The 26,701-nt window shown below is 40.8% G+C and overlaps 1 protein-coding gene across 1 annotated transcript in view; it reads right to left on the bottom strand.

Annotated features, from left to right (window-relative positions):
* Positions 1-10,606: 10,606 nt before the first annotated feature.
* The window catches only part of FHIP2A (FHF complex subunit HOOK interacting protein 2A), a 38,286-nt gene continuing 22,191 nt past the window's right edge, over positions 10,607-26,701 (bottom strand). Inside the window, exons 8-17 of the mRNA XM_039237654.1 lie at positions 26,489-26,603; positions 25,384-25,460; positions 25,108-25,300; positions 24,507-24,676; positions 23,975-24,118; positions 23,022-23,112; positions 19,592-19,735; positions 14,760-14,900; positions 14,031-14,134; positions 10,607-13,930 (exon numbers count right to left, since the gene is read on the bottom strand). Of these exons, the coding sequence (XP_039093585.1) occupies positions 13,825-13,930; positions 14,031-14,134; positions 14,760-14,900; positions 19,592-19,735; positions 23,022-23,112; positions 23,975-24,118; positions 24,507-24,676; positions 25,108-25,300; positions 25,384-25,460; positions 26,489-26,603 (1,285 nt within the window). The 3' untranslated portion in view covers positions 10,607-13,824. The remainder of the gene's footprint in view (positions 13,931-14,030; positions 14,135-14,759; positions 14,901-19,591; positions 19,736-23,021; positions 23,113-23,974; positions 24,119-24,506; positions 24,677-25,107; positions 25,301-25,383; positions 25,461-26,488; positions 26,604-26,701) is intronic.

The raw sequence follows: 26,701 nt of genomic DNA, 5'->3' as shown, positions 1-26,701 counted from the left end.
GTTAAAGTAAAAAAGGATAAAACTAAATTTTGCAGCCCTCACAGGTTTAAAAAATAATACACGTGCATAATGTCTACACATACAAATGTCTATAGGGAGAGGGGTTCTGAATGATTTTATTTTTAATGCTTTCTGACGTTGCAGGTTAAGTGTACATCATAGAGGGGGAAGCTAATGTCAATTTTTCTTCCCCTTTCTCTTTAAAAATTTTAGCTCTTCTGGCCTCATTTTTATCAGAACCTTAGCTTTTTTGATATCTGATGAACTAATTTGCACATAGGTGTTAGTAGCTTATTAGCTCTCTAAGGGTGTTATTGAAAATGGCCTTGCAGGGGCGCCTGGGGGGCTCAGTCGGTTGAGAGTCTGACTTCGCGGCTCAAGTCACCATCTCATGGTTCATGAGTTTGAGCCCCGCATTGGGATCACTGCTGTCAGCATAGAGCCTGCTCTGGGTCCTTTGTTCTCCCCTCTCTCTGTCCCTCCCACACTCACGCTCTCACTCTCAAAAAATGAATAAGCATATTTTTAAAAAGGAAAAAAGAAACTGGACTTTCCAGAGGCAAGATGACTTCATACAGAATTTCTCAACTACTGATTCCTCCCAGAAATAGGCTAAGCAGGTCTACCTCTAATGTCAAATATCAATAGTGATTTCCTAATTTGTGGGAGGAAACATGATAGAATGTTCTGAAGTTCTCTCCCATAGAGTTTCCCTTGATGTCTGCTACCAATGTCTCAACTAGAATCTCTTAGAGTGAATCACTGAGGAGATTTAAAATATGCAAATACCGTCGCTTCATCTTTCAGGGATTCTGATTTAATTGGTCTTTGGTGGTGTCCAGATAGGGGCATTTTAAAACCTTTTTAGGAGATTCTAATCGTCAGGCAGGTTTGGGGAACCGCTAACTGAATATCTAGTTGAATACAAAATTCTATATTCAATTACTTCATCATCTAAAGCTTAATATATCCATATTTGTTAGGATTTCAGAAGGAGTGTCATGGCCTTCAAATGCCCTAGTAGTTGAATGAATTGGGAACTCAGGCTGGAACCCACCCCTGGGCTGTGCCTTTCCCGGTGGTGAGAGACTGTTTGGAGACATCGCCCTCCAGTGGCAGCGCTTGGTAAGTGTTTAGCCAGGCCTGGGTTCACCCTCCCTTTCCATCGATTATTTCTCCAGGAACAGGTCCAAAGGCTGCTCTGAACCTTGCTTGGCACAGCCTCCAATCGGGTCTACATCCCTTTCAGCCCATGACCCACTGGGCGTGGGCCTGCCTTTTGGAAGCTCCCTTGAGTTAGTAGTATGCTTGCCTCTTTCTGACATGTCAGCAACGGACTCGGAATCATAAAACCGGGGACAAAGTTTCCGGACTGATCCTTAAGGGTCGAAATGAGCGGTTGCAGAAGAAAACTGCAGAGTTGCTCTATGCTGAGATGAACTAGAATTATTCCTGTAACTTTATAGAAGAAAAAAATCACGTCAACAGTCGTAGGGCATGGGAAGGAGGAAAAATGTAAATATTTATTTGACAAAATGAACTCTTTAGAATATTCAGCTTAGTTCTTTCCCTAGTGTGGGCTGGAAGGGAGAAGTAGGTGGGGTACACTGGAAGGAGGGGACAGCTGAGGAGAGGAAGCGCCACCATGATAGACAAAGACGATGGGCCAGATTGCACACCTGGGTCCTGGAGGTAGCACATGGGGGAAGGCTAATCAGTGTGAAGAAAACGTTATTACTAGAACCACTCGGGAACCTTGTCCAGAAGGCTTCTGAAAGGCTCACTCCCCCAGTTATGATGCAAGGGGCCTGGGGATCTAAGGGGATTTTGAGAACCAACAGAGGATTCCAGGCAATGGTGCCACAATACTACTCCCTCACTGAGTCCTTACAACAGCCCTCCGAGGTAGATGGTACCATTCCCATTTTACAGATGAGGACACTGAGGCTCAAGGAGGTGGCATTAGGTGCCTGAAGCCTCCTGGCTGGGCAGTGATGAAGCCAGGACCAGGTTGGGAGTGGGAGGGAGCAGATCACGGAAACACGTCACAGAAAGAAGCCAAATCCTAAACGACTAGACTTCGCGCCAAACGTCAGCTCAGGACCAACCGTGAGACCTGCAAGCTGGGTCTACGCAACTCCTTGGGGACCTTCTGTTCTCCTTGAGGACAAGCCCCAGGGCCTGGGATGATGCCACCCCTAGGGTGGTGGGGAAGAAAAGCTGGCGTTGAGTTGGGGGTGAAGGAAGGAGGAGCAGAAAGTAGAGAGGGAGAAGAGGAGGCAGCGCCCAGAAACCAGGCACTGCAGAAATCAGGAGTGGGGGGGGGTGGGAAAAGGGGGGCAGGGGCAAAGCTCTGAGGAGCTGGGAGGAGGCGGTGCCTGGGGTCTCCTCTGCTCCCCCGCCCGTAGGCCTCTCTCCTCCAGCTCCTCAGCTCCCTTCTTTCTTCTGGATCTTTTCATGTTCCTTTCTTCTCCCACATTCTTTCTTCCTGTTTCTTCTCTTCCCCGCAGAGGAGGGGTTTTATCTTCCCTCACAGATCCAAGGCTTGTCTGCACAGCGTGTCCTCACAGGATGTACGGGGAGAACAATCAATCGTTTAAGTAAAGAAAAACATCAAAATCAGGCCTGTCTGCATTCAAAGCCCGCACCGGCCTGCCTTCCCCTGGTGCGCACAGCCTGGCCCGGCCCCAGGCCCCCTCGGCCGGGCCCTCCCCACAGAGCTGAGCTCATCACGGCCTCCAAGAGCTGCCTAGAATTCCCTGTGGCAGCAGCACTTATCAGTGTCTCATGTTTAATGCAAGCGAGCTTCTGAGACAGAAAAGCTTTCAAGATAACAGTTTAAGATACACAAATGCTGCCCTTTACAGAGCAGACACAAGTATACAAACCGAGGTGGCTTTTCCTATTTTACAATAATTGTGTTCTCATCTGTACAGATTTAAGCAAACCCGTTCTGTCAGAAGAATGGAAAATCCATATACACACGAGCCTCCGTGGCCTAGAGAGGCCGAGGTTGCTTCCATTTTTTTGTCTCCCAGAAGTTTTAAAATGAAGAAAGGCCAAGATAAGGTCCTAAAAATTGTGGTGAACGATTGTGAACGATTACCATCGGCATTTCAATGTTTTTAACACAAATGATATCAGGCAATATAATTGTTGTAGTTACAGGCTAATTACAGGATTTGTATAAAGTAATCATTCATGGTGCACCATAGGTAATAGGATACAGGCGTAAAGTTGTATTTTGAAAAACTTCTTTTGATCCTGTCAGTATGTGACTCCTTGGGAAACAGCAGAAGTCTAAAATTGAAATCTTTCAGGGGCGCCTGGGTGGCTCAGATGGTTGGGTGTCCGACTTCAGCTCAGGTCATGATCTCACAGTTTGTAGGTTCGAGCCCCACGTCGGGCTCTGTGCTGACAGCTAGCTCAGAGCTTGGAGCCCGTCTTCGGATTCTGTATCTCCCTCTCTTTCTGACCCTCCCCTGCTCATACTGTGTCTCTCTTTCTCTCTCTCTCTCTCAGAAATAAATTAAACATTAAAAATAAAATAAAATTGAAATCTTTTGTGCAGCCATGTTGGAGCTGATAGTATTGATGACTGTGAAGGTGTCTGCGCTGTTAACATAAACACTCTTGTCTCTGAATAAATTCTACTTCTCTTCGCAGCCTGTCACCCATTCTGAACAGTTTTGTTGGTATATCAGTGTCCGCTAGCCTAAGAATATTCAGGTTGGAAGGGCTTGATAAATACCATGCAGTTCATCCAACTGACTTTCCTAGGCTATTTGGGCCCAGAGCACCATGCCAATTCAGTACACTGATGCAGAACGCAATTTTTCAAATGGCCCTGCTGCTCCTTGAAGAAACTGCTGATTCCAAGATTGGGCAGGAAATGGGTGAGATGGGCTTGGAGCTTCTCGCAGTGCCCCCAAATAAGGACATGTTCAGAAACAAACAGAGGAGGGGCACCTGGCTGGCTCAGCTGATTGAGCATCTGACATCAGCTCAGGCCATGATCTCACAGTTCATGGGATCGAGTCTCACATCGGGCTCTGCGCTCCTGGCACAGAGCCTGCTTGGGATTCTGTCTTCTTCTCTCTGCCCCTTCCCTGCTTGTGTGTGCTCTCTCTCTGAAAAGAAATAAATACACTTTAAAAAACTTAAAAAAAAAAAAAAAGAAGAAGAATACGGAGGCTGAACCCAGTGCTGAAGTGAGAGGTGAAGAGCAGCGAGCAAACTCAAAGCAGAAAGTTTCTCCACCTGTCCTATTTCCCCTTCTCCCTGTAGAAACTCTCAGCAACCAAACCTCGTAGAAAGCCAGCTAGTAAAGAGAAATCTAGTTTGTGGGTTCATAGCCCAGCGTCATAAAGCAGAAGTTAGAAGAATAGATGTGGAACTGAGGGGCGATAGTTTGATAACCTGCACAGAAGTTGCCTTATCTCCTCTACTTTAAATTTTTTTTAATGTTTTTTTTTTTAAATTTATTTCTGGGAGAGAGAGAGAGAGACAGTTGAGCAGGGGAGGGTCAGAGAGAGGGGGAATCACAGACTGAAACAGGCTCCAGGCTCTGAGCTGGCAGTCAGCACAGAGCCCGACGCGGGGCTCGAATCCACGAACCGCGAGATCGTGACCTGAGCGAAAGTCAGACGCTTAACCGACTAAGCCACCCAGGCGCCCCATTATCTCTTCTACTTTAGAAAGCAATCCTCTCAAGGAGGGGCACTTTCTTGAAATTCCCTCCTCCGGCTTTAGGCTTTTCCCCTAAGCTTTAAACTTGACTACTTTTCAGTTATGTTTGTAGCAGTTGCACTCTTCGTCACATGATCTATTATAGAGTTCTCAATATGATATATGCACGCAGACCCATATATTAACCGGTTCTTTAAATACCTTCTCATATTTCTTATCACTATAATAATTCTAGTAACTGCTAACAACCTATTTCAACTATTCATTGGTTGAGAGGGAGCAGGAATTATATCTTTCCTACTTATTGGATGATGATACGGTCGAAACGACGCTAACACCGCCGCCCGACAGGCAATCCTTCATAACCGTACTGGAGGTGCAGGATTCATTATAGCTACTTTGGCAGGATTTCTTACCAACTCAAATGCATGAGACTTTCAACAAATGTTCATCACTCAGCATGAAAACCTAAATATCCCACTAACAGGACTTCTTCTAGCAGCCATTGGCAAATCCACCCAATTCGGCCTACATCCGTGACTACCATCAGCCATAGAAGGACCCACAGCCATACCGGCCCTACTCCATTCAAGCACAATAGTTGTTGCCGGGGTCTTCTTCTTAATCCCTTTCTACCCCATCATAGAGCAAAACCAAACTATCCACACTTTCATACTACGTTTAGGAGCCAGACAGGATTTTAGTAAACACGGGTTGAGTTTCACGGATGCTGTTACTGTAACCGTGGGACAAATCATCCATTTTGGTCCTCAGACCTCAACATTTACAAACATAGTACTCGTGGGGTGCCTGGATGACTTAGTCGGTTAAGCGTCCAACTTTCGCTTAGGTCATGATCTCGCGGTTCGTGGGTTCGAGCCCCACGTCGGGCTCTGTGCTGACTGCCAGCTCAGGGCCTGGAGCCTGTTTCAGTCTGTGACTCCCTCTCTCTCTGACCCTCCCCTGCTCACGCTGTCTCTCTCTCTCTCTCTCTGTCTCCTAGAAATAAATAAAACATTAAAAAAGAATTAAAAAAAAACAACATAGTACTTGATGAGTGTTTTCTGTATCTAGCTAGAAAGTTTTTTCCACTCCAAGCAGGATCATTTGGGAAAGTCAAGAGAGCAGAGCCCTGTGTTTGTAGAAGTGGTGAAGCTTCTTGCTGTCCTTGGTCTGATAAATAGAAGTAATGCCTGTGAAGTACTTTCTTCTTTTTTAATCATGGTAACAGGGAGGGGGATCAGCTTCAATGGTGGTATGGGGATTTCTGAAGCGTTTGCAGATAAAGAAATATATAAAACAGAATCTGAAAAACTTTCAAGGTCTTTCCACACGTAATCTGGAAACCGGTAGAAAAAGTCAGCATTTACATCTGTCCAACATCTTTCTTAAACAAAAAAAAAGGCTCATAGCGAGAATCTCTGTTCTAAGGAGTTAATGGCTTTAGCGTGATGGCGTAGTTCACAGGAGGAAAGACCAAAATACAATATTCTTCTATCAGAAAGTATAGCGGTGGCACACTGTCTGAGGACAAAGAATGGCCTCAAAATGGTGTTGATAGTGAAATGCTCAGGCCAGAATTATCTGTGTCAAATTAATTACACTTCCCTCATCTTTTTCTTTCTATTGAAATAAAAAATGATAATAAATGAGCAGTGCTACTTGGCAAGATATATATCAGCCTTTTCTCTGAAATACTCAACTCAATGAATATCAATTATGTTATACGCGATGCATGAAAAGACTCCTAACCATTAAGAACTGTGCAAAATTATTTTTATTTCAATGTCAAATTCCAAAGAAAAACATCCAGAAATTGCTACGCACATTTGCATTTACAGCTCTTATTTTTAGGATGTGGTTTTGAACCCAAATTCCAATGAGTCATGTGCTTTTATGAACAGTATTCTCAGGGAAAGGTACACTTATAGCTGCACCACATTGGATCATTTTAGGGAAGATGCATGTATTTATAAAATGGAAGCTGTCGATTGTCAAGGAGTCCAAGGGTACACGGACTATTGGGTTAATATTATATCCTAAAAGTAGATGTTCTCTCCTCAACTTCCATTTCGGGTGGAGCCCACTACTGACTCAATCAAAGTAAAAGATGATCTATTGTCTAATAGTTTCTAAAACAGAATGGAAACAAAGATGGTAGGACCCTCAGATAATTGAAGGAGGCAACAAAGACTTCAGAGCCATAAAATGCTCTGCGACTTGCTATCGGGTAGATAGGAGGAACAGGAAAAAAGATTTAAGAAGGAAAGCATATTTCAAACATGGAAGAATAATGTTTAAGGAATGGCTAATTTGTTTCCCTCTAGAAATCTTCAGTACATGGTTCTCTGGGGAAGTCTAATCAATTAAAACCCAACATGCTATTCCATTTGTGAGGGGCATGAGAAATACATTTTCTCGTGTTATTACATAAATGAATCTCATCTTCAGGGCTTTGAAATACAACTTCATCCAGACTATAGTGAATTTGTATGCCATCTCATCTGTCTGCATTACAGTGAAATTGATTTTATGATTCCTTACTCATAAATTACAGGCCTGAGGCAGTCACAGACTTGAAGATGCCTTTGCTTTGTCTTCCCTGGTCTCACAGGCTGGGTGTGTCACTTGCTCTTTTTTTTCTGAATGACCTCTAGCTCTTCTAGCTTGTAATTTAGGTTATAGTTCTCAACCTTAAAAAATGTGTTTTTGAAAAACAGTGGTCTGTTAGACCCAGAATGTGTTCTTGGCTTGTTTGGATCCTCTAACCTGAATATTATCCCCGAAGGCTTTGGCACATTATTGGAATTAAACAATTTTCTTAAGAATTAATAGAATGATCACCATGCAAATGAATGCCCTAACAGCATGCGTACCATTATGAAACTAAGAGCTACAATGTCAATGGATTTCTTCCTTCTTTCCTTGCCCTCACCTCCTCAAATGAGAGCAAAGGACCCCATGGTAGTGCTTGAGTTTCTGGCAATCTCACTGGGTCGTCCTTTCATGTCAGGATTTGAGCACTCTTCATGAGTCAAGAGCATTATTACCTAATGCCCCCTCCCCTACCTTTTTTAATAGAGAATTTCTGTGGCTTCCTTGACATACTGACTAGTCTAACTAAAGAATAAGATCATACTATAAAACTACTAAGCATGCTGTATTTCCTTCAGATTCATTCTTGGGAGGTCAGGCTACCTCAAGACTACTGAGGGTAGGCAAGGAAACAGGTTGGGTCTCTTTGTTTTGCTCCCTGACAGGTACAACCCTAGGTTATTCTGCCTTGTAGACTGACCTCAGGCTTAAATGTCAAGATTGGAAAGACGTATTGAACTGAGAATCGGTGAGGGTTTACGCATTCCATCTCTTCACACATCTCCAGCATGTGGCTTCTGACTTCACCTCTCCTGTGTCCATCAGCCCCAACTGCTTCTCAATGGGATACGCAGCCACCTTGTGCCCAGGAAAGAGTGGTGATCAAGGGAGCATTGAGTTCAAGCAAGGAGGGAAGTTTGGTTCTATAAATACTTTACTAAACCAAATCTTAACACCTCATGTTTGGGTCATTTTTTAAGCCTACTCCAAACTTTTGGTTTTAATATTTCAATGGACTTTTTGCTTGCTCTCTCTGGAATAGCTCTGGAAAGATATCGTTTAAATCAGAACAATTTATTACTGTTCATCACCTGAGAAATTATGGGTGCCAAAGCACAATTGTTTGGGCTGGTGCTTTATACCAATCTCAAAATAAAAACCAATCTCAAAATAAATGAACATTAAAAAAAAAATTGGGGCACCTAGGTGGCTCAGTCAGTTAAGCATCCAACTTCAGCTCAGGTCATGATTTTCTCTGTGCTGACTGCTCAGAGCATGGAGCCTGCTTTGGATTCTGTGTCTCTCTGTCTCTCTGCCCCTCCCTGGCTTGTGCTCTGTCTCTCTTTCTTTCAAAAATAAACATTAAAAACAAAAAAAAGGTGAGATGAAACAGTTAATGGTGGTAAACAAAACAGGAAACAGAACTGTGTTTCATTTCTTGTTGACTTGACTTTACGTTTATGACTTCTCAGAATATCCAGCATATCTCTACGTCCAAGTAAGAATTTAATTCAGTCAAGACTTGAGTTTTAGATTCTCCCTTCAGATGATGTGCAACACTACAGTCGATTCTTGAACAACACAGGCTTGAACAGCACAATGTCCACTTATACATGGATTTTTTTATACAGTGCAGTACTGAAAATGTACTTTGTCTTCTTTATGATTTTCCCAGTAATTTTCTTTTCTCTAGCTTACTTTATCATGAGAACACAGTATATAATACACATAACATACAAAATACATGTTATTGACAATTTTTGTCATTGGTAAGTCTTCCAGTCAACCATAGGCTTATTAGTAGTTAAGTTTTGGGGGAAGTCACACATTATATGCAAACATTTGACTTTGTGTGTTGGGTAGGGGAGTTCAGCATCCCTAACACCCTGGTGTTGCTCAAGAAGTAACACCACTTCCTTCTCCCTGTGCTCTCACAACACTTGGGTACCATTTCTCTGACAACGTTCATCAATGTGTGTTGGAATTTACTTGTTTAAGCATAATGAGCCCTCACCTGTGACTGTGGCTTCCTACAGGCAGAAAATTCCCTCTTCTTGTTTTCCTGGCACCTTACAACCTGGCTCGTGACACGTTCTCAATAAATATTTGTTGAATAAACCGAATTATCGTTTTGCTCTTGATGACATCATATTTCTGATACACGTTTAGCAATGCTGTTGTAACACAGAAAAACCTCTAAGACACCCAACAGTCAAACTGTAAGTGGAGTGAGTGTACATGAGACAGACTTAGGTGAGTGTCCCTGATTATGGATAGTGAGGTATAGTCTAAGTAAAATTAAAAGCCAGTCTCCTAAAAGCGAGGCCCATGAGAAACAACTTTCCCCCAACTAAAAGTTCTTCCATCTGTGGCTCCTTCAGCATCAAACTGTCATGCAGCGCTGCTACCTGTTCTTCTTTTTCCTGATAAAGAGGTATAGCTTTTGAGTTACTCCTATAAAATTTCAACATAAATAATTTTATGTGATTTCTTTAAATTCCTTTGAGATTAGTTTTCCAGATGAAACACTGCAAATTTCTCAATGAATGGCTTTCTGAACCGGGTTTTTGGTCTATGGATTGGATTGTGCATTCCTCAAATGCAGCTTTCTTTTCAAGCAGCTCAAGGCAAGGAGGGTAATTTAAACTCTTCGATGCCTAAACTTACCTCACTACATCCTTCCAACCTGCTATCCAGTCTGTGTCCTTCTAAAACTATTTTGAGTCACGTTGGCTGGACAGAACCCTGGATAGGTGGGATTAATAATCATACTTTTCTTTCCTTGGCTGTGCCATGTAGCACATGCTTCTTTCAGTTTCCAATTACGGCACTTTGGCAAATATTCAAATGAATGGAATAAGCCTAGAGTCTAATTGTCTCAGATGTCAGTTAGGGAAAACGTTTTTATATGTGTTACAAATATATTAAGAAAGAATACTTGTAATGTATTGTTCCCCTAAGACTTATATAAATATCCCTTCCTTTGCAGATGTGATCATTAAGGAGCTGGGTGGAGGATATATAATGAGGCTCAGGATTTTTCAAGCTATACATTCTGATTCTATTCCTTCTTGTTCTCTCCTGGGAACCAATGCTATAGTGACCCATTAACTGTTATGTGTCATGTGTGTTGTTTTGTTTTTTTGTGAGCTCTGTGCCCAGTGTGGGGCTTGAACTCACAACCTTGAGATCAAGAGTCACATGTGCCAGCCAGGGACCCTAATATGTGTCTTATCCTTTTTTTGTGTTATGAATTGCTTCAGACTTATCAGTGAATAAAATGTTTTCAATTAGAATTCTACAAAAATATAAGACACTTTGCTTAAATTACATTATTTATTTTTAGATTATCCCTCTTAGTCCTGCATGCATAGTTAGCACAAAAAGTTGAACTTGATCACAATCTCCTTTTAAAGGGAGAGTAGGTTCACAATCACCGTCTGAAGACTTTTTCTTCACAGACGGCCCCAAAATTCCAGGCCTTGGTAACACTGTCAGTAACCTACACAATGTTTGATAGAAAAATTTACCAAATATCCTTTGTTTAATGTAAACAAGGCAGGAGGCCAAACAGAGTATTATAGTAACACCATTTTACAGGGCCCAGAAATATGATTATCTCATGTTTTAACATATCAAGTGTCTCAATGACATGCATATTTTGATTAATTGTACAACCCAAAATATAACTACCATGTAACTTGTGGTTTTAGCACTTCACTGTAACTTCTGTCAATACCTGTGAACTTCATAATTGAATGGTAACTGTATATTAATGCAATTAATTTATGGAAATATGTCACTATGAATTATAAAGTAATTCCATAATTTGTGCCCTGTAAAATTAAGTGTAACAATTTTTACACTAGCAACAGTGTAAGCAAGCTAAGGATTTTGGTCCTTATATTTATATATATATATATATATATATATATATACACACACACACACACATATATATATATGTACACATGTACACACATAATAATGTACAATTAAACCAAAGAGCTATGAACCCTCTCACAGCTTCCATATTGCACGGACAGATACGTTATGAGAACGTTCCAGAGTTATAATGGGAGTACTACAGTGATAGTTGGCTAAGGACAAATCTGAGTTCTATCAAGTAAAGAAAGTGGCTCATTACTAAAAATTAAATCAAAGACTATCCCATTAGAAGGTTAAAGGAAAATGTGCACACCCATTTCTACTGATGTGAAGCAGGACTAAAGTCTGGCTTGGAACCCGCTATGGAGATCAGTTGTGAGGGTGGTACCTTCCACACAACACAGCACGTTTGAGTCACTGGTTTGCGAGCACTGATTAACAGAGATCCTCAGCTTCCACAAGACAGTATGAAAAAGACTAGGAATGTAGCACATGGTTTCACTGACGAATCCGACTCACGGTGAAAACTGCTGGCTCTAGGTCTGTCTGAACTAAATACCAAGAAGAAAGAAAGAAAAGAAACTTAAGAAGGAAAACAACTTATACCTTAAGCTTTAGCTGACTACAGACCAAAATCATTACAATAACTTAGGAAAATAATTATGTTTTAAGGAGCAGCATCCACACACACACAAAAATGTAAGAGTTAAAGCTTCTCTGAGCTTGGTGTCATGTATTCATGATAAGGTCCCATTGTAAAATCAAGGAAAAAGTAGTATTTGGCTTGAAAGGTAATAGCATCGCTATTATATCTGCTGGACACTACGAAAACATCAAGAAATATCTAATATCTCTTCATGCCTTATTTTAAATAAACCTACATCAAAGTAGACTACAACTATGGCTAAAAACGGAGAAGTTGCAGTGTTCCTTTGCGTGGGCTGATCAATAAATACAGGGAACTTAACAATGCTTTCCCATCATTAAAAATCATTTGAAGAAAATCATGCATGAAGTAACTATCTTCCACTTTTGTCATTCCTTGTTTTGATTCAACTGAACTAGCAAAGACCTGCACTAAATTAGAAACGTCGTCTTCTCGTTTTAACAGGGGTAAGCATTCGAGAGCCAAGAATATTCACAATCTTTTGATATTCTGCTCTTAATAAATAGCCACAACTAACTAGGAAATAAATCAGAAAAACAAACACAACAAAATTAGCAGGAGGGGGGTAAAACATGCTTGTAGGCACATGCCACGTGATATATATATGTAAATGTGATGTATATACGCAAACGTGCTACATAAAACAACTTGTTACAAGGAGCAGGGACAGTTCTTTCCAGGCTGGAAAGTTTGATAGTCTGTCCCCTCCCTCAAAATATCAATAAATGGAAAGAGATAAAGAGCAAAGTGCTGCTGCTTAACATTTCAAGAGGAGGAGGAGCAGAGGAAGAAGAGGAAATTAAAAGCAGTATTTGAGTGATAAGCATCACTTAAAAGAGGAACAGAAAGTGGATTAGTGAACACCATTTTGTAAATCAGGTATGAGCCTGCTGTGCCCAGCGCAGCCTTACTGAACTACCGTTCATACAAACCCATTTCCCCAAATTCTTTAACATGTAAACAGGACAGACTGGTTTTCTTTTTAAATCTCTTTTAGACTCGGTTAAAACAAAAGACTGAACAAAATGAAAAAAAAAATGTAAACACTGAGGAGGCCATTGGCATTTCGACTGCTGCCTAAGAATGATCAGTTTCCACCTATGTGTTTCAATAAGAAATCAAATTACAAAGCGATTTTATAGAGCAACTTTCAGAGAGGGATAGATAGAAAGAAAAAAAAGGTTCTCAACCCAATATATGTGAATTAGCTTAAAAAATACTATTTTAGCAAACATTACCAATGGTGAGCACATATTCAACATTGTTGCAAAAATGACAACAGTTTACATATACTGGGACCCATACGTGGAAATCAATCACTAACATGACTATGTGCACAAAAGAGTAAAAGAACATTTCTTTAAAAAATATATATATATTAATCAAGAATTTCTTTATCATATTAAATTGTTATTCTTAGAAAAGCTAAGGAAAGTTAATGGTGCTCTACACATTTTTATCTCCTATTATTAACTCAATTGATGGTTCTTGAATTGTATTTTTTCTCATCTACAGGTTTTTTTTTCGTATTTTGTTTGATAAGAATTCTGACCTTAAAAAGTTATAAAATTAGGGTTCTTTTTGCTACTTATTAATCCAAAAGAATAGAAGCATTTGAGTCCCAGAGAATGTCAAAATGCCTTGCTACCTAAAAGGATATTAAAATAACAGAAATATCATCAAAGTCATGACATCAGAAATTTTGCAGCTTTTCACACAGGCATTAGAAATGCTTATTTCCTGAAGTTCCTTTGATTGTATCCTGGATTCAAGGACTGTGCAATCTTATAGAGAGAACCATTACGGTAAAGCCAATGCCAATGTTATACAACACTTTACTGAGAATGTTCTTAATGGTTCTGTCCAGTTTACAGCAGTACTTCATTTAAGAAGGCGTTTTATCCTCTCGGCTGGGTGAAGCTGAGTCTTTTTTTCATGAAATGTGTACTACAGTTCTGTTCCCTGTGTTCTTTGGAGGATGCTATTTACGGTGTGGAGGAGGCGTGGTATTTCACAAATGCGATGGCTGCCAGCTCCTTACAGAACTCCTCCAGCACGATCACACCCTCCAGCAATGTGATGTGGTCAATACTGGGGAAAGAAAAGCAAGTGATAAATCAATGCATTGTATCAGCAGATCATGAGTTTTGGTGAAATTTGTAGATAAAAAACATGTAAAACACTGGCTTACATAGGGCCTTCAGGTTCCAAACCAAGCAATCGCTTTCTGACTAACAGAAGCTTGGGAGTGAAGTCTTGAATACGCTGGATTCGAACCATGAGGTCTCCAACGACCTGCATCAGAGACAAAATGAACTGGGTTCCTGAAATCAACTACCTAGGGTTTTCCAGGATAAAAAACACAATTACCTATTACTAAATAAAAAAGTCACCTCTCACTACTCACATAACCATCTTTGGCAAAGGAGTCATACCTGTTCCCTAAAATATAAAAGTTACATACGGGGTCCCTGGGAGGTGCAGCTGGCTGAGCACCTGACTCTCGATTTTGGCTCAGGTCATGGTCTCTCCGTTCATGAGACTGAGCCCTTCAGTGGACTCTGCACCGAGAGCACAGAGTTAGCTAGGGATTCTCCCGCTCCTTCTTTCTCTCTCTGCCCCTCCCTGGCTCAAGTGCTTTCTCTCTCTCAAAATAAACAAACTTTAAAAAAATTAAAAGAAAAATAAATTAAGTTTACATATGTTATTTAAAAGAATAAACTTGTCTATTTTCCTCCACATGCTACAGTACAATAATGACTTCTAGCCAGCAGATATAAAATATTTTCCATCATGTGACACTAATTACATACAATGATAAGTAATGTTAATGGACATGTTGAGCACGTCTATTAATCATCCAAATGTTAACCGGACAGGTTTACCAATCCCAGAGAATATAACAAAACTAAGAACTCACCCTGACAATTACGGAGAAGAGGGATCTACAGCCAGAAGCAAGGTTTACATACGGATCCAAAAGGTACTCGTGTATGTGAGGATGAGGGAAAAGAGAAAGTCTGGATAACACGGAGGTGACTTGTAAATTTACATCATATGGCTATGGAGAGGTAAAAAACAAAGACATTTGACATTATTTGTAAATGTATATATATATCTGAGCACTTCATTTACCAACTATCTCAACTGGTCTTCTCAAGAAAGGAAAATATTCCATCTTATTCCTCCCTCCAATGAAAACACTGATACCTAAGTTGGCTCTCACCGTCTTAGTCGACGTACATATATTACAGTGCTAAAAAAATGGGAAAAAAAGAAGTGTGCATGCAGATACAACAAAAAAATCAAATATATAACACAAATGTTTCCGTTTTATGCAGGTGGTCCTAATTAATGAAAATGCTCAAGAGGTCATCAAAACCCATCAAAGTGTCATATGTAATGTCAATTACAGCAACATAGGGCACCTTAAGGACATGACCAAAGATAGAAGGGAAGTCGTTAAGATCTTTTAAAAGACAGTAGGCTCCTTTTAGGAATGATATTCTTCATCTCTTAGATTACTCAACAACCGCCAGTTATCAAGAGCACATATACAATACAGTCATCTACATCATAGAACCTTCTGGGCAGAAGGGAAGTACTTGGGGATAGAAGTGACCACCGCATGCCTCACGGTGAACGAGAAAGTTCAAAATGGTGACTATAGACAAGGATCATCTATCTCATTTATCACAAGAGCGTTAGCTCTCCCCAAATAATTGTACATCCATGTGCAGTTCCTCATCCATTTTTTATATGTGGTATCACAATTTTACTTGAATTCAATTTTTAAAAAATTTTTAATCTGTTTCCTCCTCATTGAAAACAGCTTCGAGGTGCTTTACAAAGTGCATCAAAATCAAAGCAAAAGGCACACTGTACAAAAGCAGTTGCTATTATCATGCCTAGAACTTTCAACAGAAATCTCCTTCCTTCCAGCTCCCATCTCGGCAGCCAAAGGACATGGAGTGGCTGAGACAAAACTGGCTTCTGTGGGAGGGCTGGGGGCGGGCGAGGGACACGTCGGGCCCGGGGAGGGAAAAGGGATTCAGGACAAGTGAATGTTAACTGGGGACCCTGCCTGCTTCCCTCCCATAACTGCGCGGACGTTAAGCCCCGATACAATGAACACCAGTTAAGGAGTGAACATTTGCATTCAGACAACAAATACTAGGACAGGGGCCAGAAGACGGCAAAGGTGCCATTTCATGAAAAAAACCTCTAGTCCTGTGTTGTGAGTCCAACTGTGGTGTGTTTGTTTCTAACCACGAGATTTGAGATTCATGAACACGGATTTTCTGAAAGGGCAGAAACCATCCCCAAGTCACGCTTATTCACAACTGAGCCTCGAGCAAGATAAATGAAGGGAGATACAATTCCTAGGGAAGGGGGTTTGGAGAGCACAGACTCCGCCTTGACAGTATCTGAAAAAGAAGAGCCTCCAGGACTCACTTCATAAGCAACAATGAACTCACATTAAATTGTGTTTGAGGCACAAAGGAAACATTTTTACAAATTCTTAGAATGCATTTGTAAAGCACTGGAACAGAATCACTTAAAATACAACTTAAGTACGGTTTTGCACATGACTTTGTTTCAGGTGGGTCAGGTTTTTAGGTCACCGAATTCTTCCATTTATAGGAGCTTAAATAAATAAGTCAAAATTTGGCTTAAGCAAAGGACTTAAACTTGTTATTTTCTTCATAAGGTGTTACTTGGGTTTTAGCTTTATTTAAACAAGAATCTATGTCTTTGGTTGTTTAAGAGTTTAAGGTAGATTCAGATTATATTTTAATGTGAAAATGAAAACAAATCTCAGCTACAGAGAATCGGTCTTACCTCTGAAATGGTCTCTACTTCATAATGGTAATAACTTTAAAACAAGTTGGCCTTTTTTCTTTAATGTATATATCCCTTTTTGGGGTTAATAGAAAGTGTTTAGACCGATTTTGGATCTCTTTTCTACTTTATACAGCATTCACCTGAAATGAAAGCTGGCCAGATCTTTCTGACAGGTCCAATGGACTTGGCACATATTTGGGCTCACATTAAATACAAAGCTGGAATTTTAGGACAATAAACTTTGGATTTAAAGGCATACTTATGACCAAAAAAAAAAAAGAAAAGAAAAGAAAAGAATGGAAAAAAGGTAGCATATGGATGTTACCAGCAAACTCAATCTCAAACCTGCTACTAAAAGGCTAAATTGGGGCGTATAGGTGGTCAGTTGGGTAAGCATCCAACTCTTGATATCGGCTCAGGTCTTCATCTCATGGATCGTGAGATCAAGCCCCAAGTTGAGCCATACATGGGGCTCTGTGCTGCGTGTGAAGTCTGCTTGGGATTCTCTCTTGCCCTCTCTCTGCTCCACCCCTGCTCACACTCTCTTAAAATAAATAAACTTTTAAAATGTAAATTAAATTAAAAATTTTTTTTAAATAAATAAAACGGTAAATTTACAGATAACCAGAATAATATTGTTTAGTCAAGTTTAAAGTTTTCTTATGTATTTTTACACATCTTTATTTTTAAAGTTTATTTTGAGAGAGAAAGAGCACAAGATAGCAGGCATGAGTCGGGGATGAGCAGAGAGGGAGAGAAAAAATTCAAGCAGGTTCTGCCCTGAGCCCGAGGCAGAACCCAGTCTTAAGAACCATGAGATCATGACCTGGGCTGAAATCAAGAGTCAGTCACTCAACCAACTGAACCACCCAGGCAGCCTCTATCTCAGTAACTTAATAGCCTCCGAAATTGCTAAAAACCCTGTATTTATCAAGGCCTTGTATTTTTAAAAGTATTAAATTGCTTTTCTCATTCACTTTTTACAAGTAAATCTAAGTAGGAGGTGACAGCAAATAATACCAGCTTCACCTTAACAAGAAGGCTTAGTTACCCCAGATGGAACCCTTCCCTGTCAGAGCAGAGAGAAGTTGTGCCTCCCTATATTCTGGTATTCTTCACATTCCACTTATGGACCTCAGCATTTTACTATCTTTATAAAACCATCACAAACAATACTAAATGAGTTATGAAGTATCTTTAAGAAATGAACACTGTGACAACACAATAGTATCACGAATACTTGAGTCTTAACTTGTACATGCAGAAACTAGCTACTTTACAAATTATCCACAGTAAATGTTGAATCCCAGACCGGTTACCCTGGTCCTAGTAGAGGTGGGCCCTTAGAAAACACAAATAAACATCATCCTCAGTGAAAAAACATTCAGAAAAGAAAGAAAATGAAACTAAACCAAGCTCACTTAGCATACCAGGACTCATGATTATCTCTAGATCTGACAACATCATGTTCTTACCAAAAAAGGCTCGGAAAAATCAAGGGTTTAAAGACAAAAGGCTTGCAGCTGCGCCCCATAGCGTACTAGCTTAAGTCACAGGGACTGACACAAGGGATTCCTCACTGACAAAATTCGAGCACAAGTCTGTCCTGCCTACCACTCAGGGTTACGGGAAGAATGGTGGAGACAGCGTGGGTGAATCAGTTCTGCACGTAACATGCTACCTGCTGAAATAAGAAAAACTCTAAAGCATTTCCTGTCTCCAAGAATCCTTTTATATCAGCACTCCACAAACTAAAGGGAAAAATACCAAAGATCCAAACGAAGGCTGCAAACCAGTGCGAACGCCACAGTGAGCTGATAAACCCTGCTCCCTGGAGAGCTTACCCAGCAATGGTGCACACCGAATGCCTACCACAGCTGGACTGAACGTCCGACCCACCAAACCCAGGAAATACAGCACTTGCTATTAAGAGGTTAAAAGAAAAAAGGACTTACTCTATCTCTTTACTGATTACTACCAGAAACAGTACTGTCTAAAGTTGAAGCCAGTGAAATACTTCTTAAATTATAATTTCTTTATTTGGCTTTCTGGTTATTGAAGACAGCCAGCTTATGGAGTAAATTTCTTTTATAACTCCCTATGCTCACATAAATATTTAACTAAAACGCTGAAAAAGAACAAGTACTTTAATATATAATTTTTGAAATTAATTCCAAATTTGGTGAAGTCAATTTCTATGTTAAGGCAAGTACTATGCCAGGTGGTTTTATTTCAAGCATATATTCCAGAGCGTAAAGTAGTTCAAAGCTCTATCCTTACTTTGTTCATTTCTCACGGAGAGAGGGAAGGAGGGATTCTGTAATCCCAAACTCATTTCTCCTGGCGGTCGGTCAACGGGACACGCGGGGGAGCATAGCAGAGGATGGGGCTTTTTATCTACCTTGGAATAAGCAAATTTACCTTTTCTATTTCACCACCCCCTTCTGAAAATGAGTATTATTCATATGTTCTTTGTCTGAAGAAGCAGATTCATCTAATATTGTTCTGTAATTTTAATGAGACCAGAGTGCTCGAGATTCAATTTGAAATGACATTTAAGGTCTTCTGAATTGAAGGCTGACTCGATCTGTATCTGTACGGACTATACTAAAAAGTCTTTCTAAGTTCAGCATAAAAGGAAAGTACTCTAATCGCCTCCATAATGTGTTAAGGATATTAAGACAATGGCCTATAATGAGAAGGGAAATGCAGAATTCCATAACGGCCGTCAGGCCAAATAAAGGCTCAGAACATAACAAATGTGTCAGAATCGTACCGCTTGCGGGCAGGCAATCGAGCTTCACAAAAACAGAATTACTTTATTAAAGATCAAAACTAAAACTGGAGATGAATCCACAGTGAATGGTAACAAAACAATATGACAATTAGTATTTTAAAGCTTATTACCTGATCGAGAATTCTTCCCATTCTGTCAAACAAAACTTTCAAAAAATGACCTTCAAAAAAAGTAGCTTCTAAATTGCACTTTTCCAAGGCTTTTGGAGAGCCAGGCCACTCCCATCGCAAGCAGATAGCACAGTAGTCCCGGAACTAGGGAAAAGCATTTGCATCATTAAAGAACAAATTCAAACAAATGGGGCTTAAGTAGAAAGTACCTCCTCACAGAGGCACATAAAAACCCACCTGAGCACCCAGTGTTGCCAGTGAGGCACCCGTGGGGAACAGTACCCATGGGGGGCGGGGGGGAGAGATGACTTGGGTAACACCCTCAACTAGAGGCACAGGTAAGGCTCTAACACCTGTACCAAAATATGCTGATGAATAAATAGGCATGTGTTTTCCTTTAGAGGAATGTAACTCTTTACTCATTTTTATCACAGATTTAGATAATATTTAAAAAGCAAAGTAAGTCCTGGCCACATTTTCCAATTGATTTGAAAACGGTGCGTGCAACTGATGAACAGATGTGCATTATCTGAGAAGATAGGCGTGGCTTTCCTATGACCCACCTACAGGGGGCGCGCTGGTACAGGACACTCAATGCTGCCTGAAGCATGTTCCTCTAATGGTCTGTTACCCTCCCAGTGAGAGGAGCACAAAACCAAAACCGAGAGTAAGCACTTAGAAGACTTTATTAGGGGCACCTGGGTGACTCAGTCAGTTAGGCATCTGACCTTGGCTCAGGTCATCATCTCATGGTTTGTGGGTTCAAGCCCAGCATTGGGCTCTACGCTGACAGCTCGGAACCTGGAGCCTGCTTCGGATTCTGTGTCTCCTTCTCTCACTGACCCTCCCCTGCTCACGTTCCGTCTCTGTCTCTCTCTTTCTCAAAAATAAACATTAAGAAAAATTTAGAAAACAATCTTTACTGTATTTACCTGAGTAACTGTTATGTCTGTTGAACATAAAATAATCAGGGCTGGTAGTTTGTGTTTTGTCTTTTCACCTTTTTACCAAAGTGGTGGTCTATGACAGACTGGCAATGGTAAGGAACTAACCCTTCACGCCTCAGTTTACCACTGTGCTAAACAATATGGAGTTTGATAAGCACAAGAAGGTCTTACATAATAAAAATAAACTTAATAAGTCTTCCCCAGGAGCACCTGGGTGGCTCAATCAGTTGAGCGTTGGACTTCGGCTCAGGTCATGATTTCACGGTTCGTGGGTTCGAGCCCCGCATCGGGCTCTGTGCTGACAGCCAGCTCAGAGCCTGGAGCCTGTTTCAGATTCTCTATTTCCCTCTCTCTCTGACCCTCCCCTGCTCACGCGCTCGCTCTCTCTCTCTCTCTCTCCGTCTCAGAAATAAATAAAAAACATTAAAAAAATTTTTAAAAGTCTTCCCCAATATACAATTTACTTGAGTTTAAACAAAAGACACTTAAGCACAGTTTTCTTCCCAATTCTTTCCCTTTTCAGATTCTCCTTAGTCAATAAAGTGACATTACTTTGACCTCTCTAGTTTGGAAAGTACCTGAATTTGAAACAAAATATGTTCTCGCCATAAAGCACTAACTCCAATTTTTAAAAGAAAAACATATTTAAAACCATCAAAAAGCTGGCTTCTTCGGTATATTGTGAGTTTTAACTGATTTGGCTTTCAGCAGACTGTTTTCTATCCTTAACCACCCACCAGTATATAATTAAGCATTTTCCCATTAACACGCCTGAAATTCTGACCTAGACAGAAGTAGTTTAAAAATTGTTTTATCTCTCTTGTCTGTTTTCTAGCACTTCTGAACCCATCCTAATAACTGCATTTGTAGAAGATGGAAATGAGACTTCATCGAAAGAGTAAAAGCAGTATACAATTCCAGTTGCTACTATCTGTATTGCCTTTACTTTCTTGTTCCATGCAAGTGCGAGCTTGAGGGGACCACAGAGGTACAGGAGCAAAGAGTCAAGAAGGAATTCGTGGTGGTTTTATTAAAGCGTGGGGACGGGGCCTGTGGGCAGAATGACCGCACTGGGGTTGTGACGGGTGACTGACTTTATACTTTCAGGTTGGGAGGGGGTCAGGGACAGCGAAAGTCTCTAAGGAACTTGGAAGCAAGGTTTCCAGGACCTTGAGGGGAGCTGGCTGTTGTTAGGAAAGGTCACTTACTGTCTAGTACAAGTTGAGTCATGAGACCCTTCAGATACATGTTAGGGGCCATATGCCTGGAGGGTGGCTGCTAACATATATTCTTGGGGGGTAGAGATAAAGGAAGTTTCTTTTTTTATTTTTAAATAGCTTATTGTCAAGTTGGTTTCCACATAACACCCAGTGCTCATCCCCACAAGTGCCCTCCCCCATGCCCATCACCCCCTTCCCTTCTCCCCACCCCCATCAGCCCTCAGTTTGTTCTCAGTATTCAAGGGTCTCTCGTGGTTTGCCTGCCTCCCTCTCCCCAACTGTTTTTCCCCAAGATAAAGGGAGTTTCTAAGAGGATTTCATACATGAAAGAAGACTTACAGGACCTGGAGGTCAGGGTGATGTTAAGCTAAGACTGACTTTGCCCCCAGCCAAGTGTCACCATCCAGGCAGCTGAGCTCCTGGAGGGAGGTCACTCTGCTAGTCCCAAGGACTTGTCAGGGGGCCAATAAGGGAGTCTGCTTTTTCCCCTGTGTTCTTTTGCTTTTGTTCTCCACATCACTAGCTACAGAACTACTCTAGTTGCTCACGCAGCAACGTGGACTTGCAGTCAGGCTGAAAGTGCTGTGAACTAACCACACGCACATGCAGATAATTACACACAACAGCACACTTCAATCTCAAGGATTTAAATGAAAATTAAATGTGTATTTTTCTGACTTGAGACATTTCAAAACCGGGAATTCTGTGAAATGCTAGAGAGGAAAGAAGACTGACAGAAGGCCATTTCATTTACGACTGCAGAGGAGACCTTTGAGAGAGAGGCAGAAAGCTCCTGTGCAGGGGCAGGGCGGGAGGGGGCAGGTGCTTGCAAATAATGGTGCGGGTGAGAACAGGTAGAGAAGGGGACAGGGCAATGCCTGTGGGTTGAGAGCAAGGGTGGGTGGTAGACAGAAACATTCAAAAGTCAGCTTTTGGATCAGCAGGGAAGAGGAGGGTGGGGCAGAGAGGAGGAGGGAGACACAGGAGAAAGGGAAAGTGGGGGGAGGGAGACACAGGAGAAGGGGAAAGGGGGAGAGACAGAGGGATGAAGGGGGGAGGGGATCAAGCATAAAGCAATCATGAGACAGAAATACAGTAAGTAAAAAGCCTAGTAAGGTCACCTGCCGAAAGTTGCTATAGCAGAGGGGGTTCAGGTCTTGCAGAGAAAGGGAAACCTCTAGAGAAATGACTGTGGGTAATGGCACAAGGTGTATACGGACACTCTCACTATATTTCATTTCCAAAAATAACTACCTCACTTACCTGCCTATGAGCATCTCGGAGGTAGGTGTCATATCCAGTGCCCTCGACATGATAGGATGATTTTGCTTCATCGGGTACCAGACAGAGAAAACTTAAATGGAAAAAGCCACAAGCAGTAACATAAATGCTCTCACAATTCAATTATCTTTATACCTTAAACTATCGAGTGATATCTTCAGTTTAGCAAATGGAAACTTGGAAACTTGGAAAACAAAATGATATACGCATAAGTACTTAGTCTTAAATCCGTTTTACTGATTACTCTTTCATTATCTCAAAGGTTTTATTTAAAAATCACTCATTTCACTTCCAGGAGAAATAAGCCTGAGAAGACTTCTTTCTACATTTACAGCACAATGACAGACCACCATCAACTGTTAATCTCAGGAAACTGGCTTTTAAGTAAGGAACTGAAGATTTTTATGCACCCTAATGTTGCATCTTGAGCCACAAGCAATCTCTCTAAAGTCACCTGCCAAAACCAGGCACAGTAGGGGCAGCACTGAAAAGGGGAAAGAGAACATCACCACAGAAAGGGCATTTTAGAAGGAAAAAAAAAAAACCCCACAGTATCAAAAAGATGTAGTCCTACGCTCAGGATACATCAGTACGTGTGTAATAAGTGCAATCTGTCAAACTGGAAATTCCCCATGCTGATCCAACTGGCAATTACTTACAATTATTGCTATTAAAAAAGAGTAAGGTACTCTGAAGGTTTATTTAACCACTATTACTTGTTTTGGTATTAAGTACAGCTTTTCTCTTTTGCTATCGATTATTGCCCCTATACTGTCACTTGCTATATAAACATGACAAAAAGCTGATATAATCTTTAGATTAAAGAAGGGAAAACCGAATTCACAATATATCACTAGAACAACCTAAGAACACAGCTATTATAGGTTATAAAAACAAGCAAAAGAGACATAAGTCAAATGTATATGGCAACTCACCTATTTACAATTTTATGGACTTCAGTTTTCCCGTCATTTTTCGGGTGGTCTGGGGTAGCAGGAGGTGAAGAACTAAGCCAGTCTTGATTTGATAGAGTGTTATCCGGTGAAATGTCAGTAAATAATGGGTCTTCCTCGAGATCTCTACGTTTAATTTAACGATGTATTAAAAAAAAAAAAGACATTTTATTACATTTCCTAAACCAGAAGATTCTCTGCCATTCTCTTTTCTAATGTCTTAGAAAACATTACATAATTTTGCTAATAAAACAATTACATTTTATAGGGAAATTAATATCGTATATGAACAAACATCAAACTAAAGGGCACAATGATCTCGTCAGGTTTAATGAACACCACTTGTGATTTAAAGGGGGTGGTGCTATCATGGCATCTAAACTTTATTTTTGAAAATCTTGTAAACTATAAGAGGTTTTTTTTTTTTTTAATGAATAAGGGAGAGAAGTAGGAGGAAAGAGAAAATTACAATTCGGTAGGAGAAGCTGAAATCGCAGAGCTGATGGGAACTTACACGGCTCCTGCTATCAATCCATTCTCCACCACATCTTTATCTTCCGGACACACAGGCTTGTATTCGGTATAATTTCTTTCTTCTAGATTTCTTAGGACCAGGTTGTAAAGAATGTGCTCATTGGGTTTTTGTAAGAGATGTTCAAACATTCTTAACGTCATTATGCTTATCTGAAACCAAAAATGATAAAGGCTGAGAAATATCTCTAAATACATTTTTCTTCCTGTCATCCTGTAAGTCATGCTCTCAATTTTTACTTATTGGTTTATTTTTTAATTATTTTTTTGAAGTTTATTTATTTGAGAAAGAGAGAGAGCACAAGTCAGGGAGGGGCAGAGAGAGAAGGAGAGAGGGAGAGAATCTAAAGTAGGCTCTGCACTGTCAGAGCAGAGCCCGAGGCAGAGCTCGAACTCACAAACCGTGAGATCGTGACCTGAGCCAAAACCAAGAGATGTAACCAGACTTAACCAACTGAGCCACCCAGGTGCCCCGCATGCTTTCAATTTTTAGAGCCATGTGAAGAGGCTGCACTCAAAGCATCACAAGTACATTAAAGTCGTATTTCCAAGAATGTCCAATTCTAAATCATTACATAGCATACCTCATCGGATATGTGATCACAATGTTCTATTAACCTATGTCTTAAAGGGTGGCTGCTAATTTCTGCCAGAGTTTCTGGTTCCCTCTGTTCTCCAAGGATAAAAAACACCATTTCTTGAAGCAAAACGTCAGAGGTTACTTGCCGAACAATGCGATGGAGCAGGGCGGTTGATGTCAGAATACCCATCTCAGAACTGCGCATAACAAACAGGTAGTTAGTGGGCAAGAATAACACGAACACACCAATTTCTTTTTTTAAAGGAAAAGGGCCACTCACGTTTGCATCAACTGAGGTTCCATAACGCCAATGAAAAATCTTTCATGAACAGCTTTGGCAAGAGCGACAGCAGCAGTCTAGAAGAGAGGAGCATCATCATCCCCTTTGTTTTCATGGAAAAGAGATTAATCTGTCACGTCGACAAGCCAGTCTGCACTGTCCATCTGAGTTAACGTGGAAAAACAAACTTGCCTGCTACCATCTTGTTGATGGCACGTAAACCTAGGTTAGAGGTTAGCTACTGGGTCCTTCATGTTTCATCTAAATTTCCAAGAACAAGACAAACAGGACAAAAATATTATCCCATTCACATTACAGTATTAACATCTCCCCAAAGAGGAGAAATGGTGGGAGGCCGATGTCACCTTACGAAGCTTTCTTTTTTTTTTGTTAATCTTTTATTTATTTCTAGGAGAGAGAGAGAGAGACAGCATGAGCAGGGGAGGGTCAGAGAGAGAGAGTCACAGACTCTGAAACAGGCTCCAGGCTCTGAGCTGGCAGTCAGCACAGAGCCCGACGCGGGGCTCGAACCCACAAACCGTGAGATCATGACCTAAGCGAAAGTCGGACGCTTAACCGACTAAGCCACCCAGGCACCCCACGAAGCTTTCTATCGTAATACCTGAAGAAACATAAGGGCAGAACTTGAACTGTGATCTATTCCAGATTTGTAACACACATACACACACACATATATATGCAGTTTTTATCTGCTTGTATTTATTTGGCGAACTATACTTATCCTAAGACAATTGAAATATATTTGGGGACCGAAACTGAGGAAATTTTACTTCATAGACATTTACATTTAACAATTATCAGTAGGGGCGCCTGGGTGGCTTAGTCGGTTAAGCGTCCGACTTTCGCTTGGGTCATGATCTTGCCGTTCGTGGGTTCGAGCCCCGCGTTGGGCTCTGTGCTGACTGCCAGCTCAGAGCCTGGAGCCTGTTTCAGTCTGTGACTCCCTCTCTCTCTGACCCTCCCCTGCTCACGCTGTCTCTCTCTCTCTCCTAGAAATAAATAAAACATTAAAAAAAAATTTTAAAAAAAAATAAAAAAAATAAAAAAAATAAAAATTATCAGTAAATAACAAAAAAATTCAAACCTTTTGTGCTTCCTTTATGAGTTGATCACAATAATCAAACCAGGACAGAAATGAAATTAAGGCTCGTTTTCCTGGAAACGCTGAAGCATCTTCTTTATGGCTGTAGGAGTCCAAGCTGTGGACATGGGAGAAAAAGGCTTACTTCAAAGTTATCTGAAAGCATTCATCCAATTGAGTACATATGGAAAGATGAGGTATGTGTATGAACTTACA

The sequence above is a fragment of the Hyaena hyaena genome, unplaced genomic scaffold (genome assembly GCF_003009895.1).
Source record: "Hyaena hyaena isolate Hyena2069 unplaced genomic scaffold, ASM300989v1 scaffold_128, whole genome shotgun sequence".
NCBI lineage: Eukaryota > Metazoa > Chordata > Mammalia > Carnivora > Hyaenidae > Hyaena > Hyaena hyaena.
Note: the sequence above shows the minus strand (reverse complement) of the source record. Positions and strands in the feature narration are given on the sequence as shown.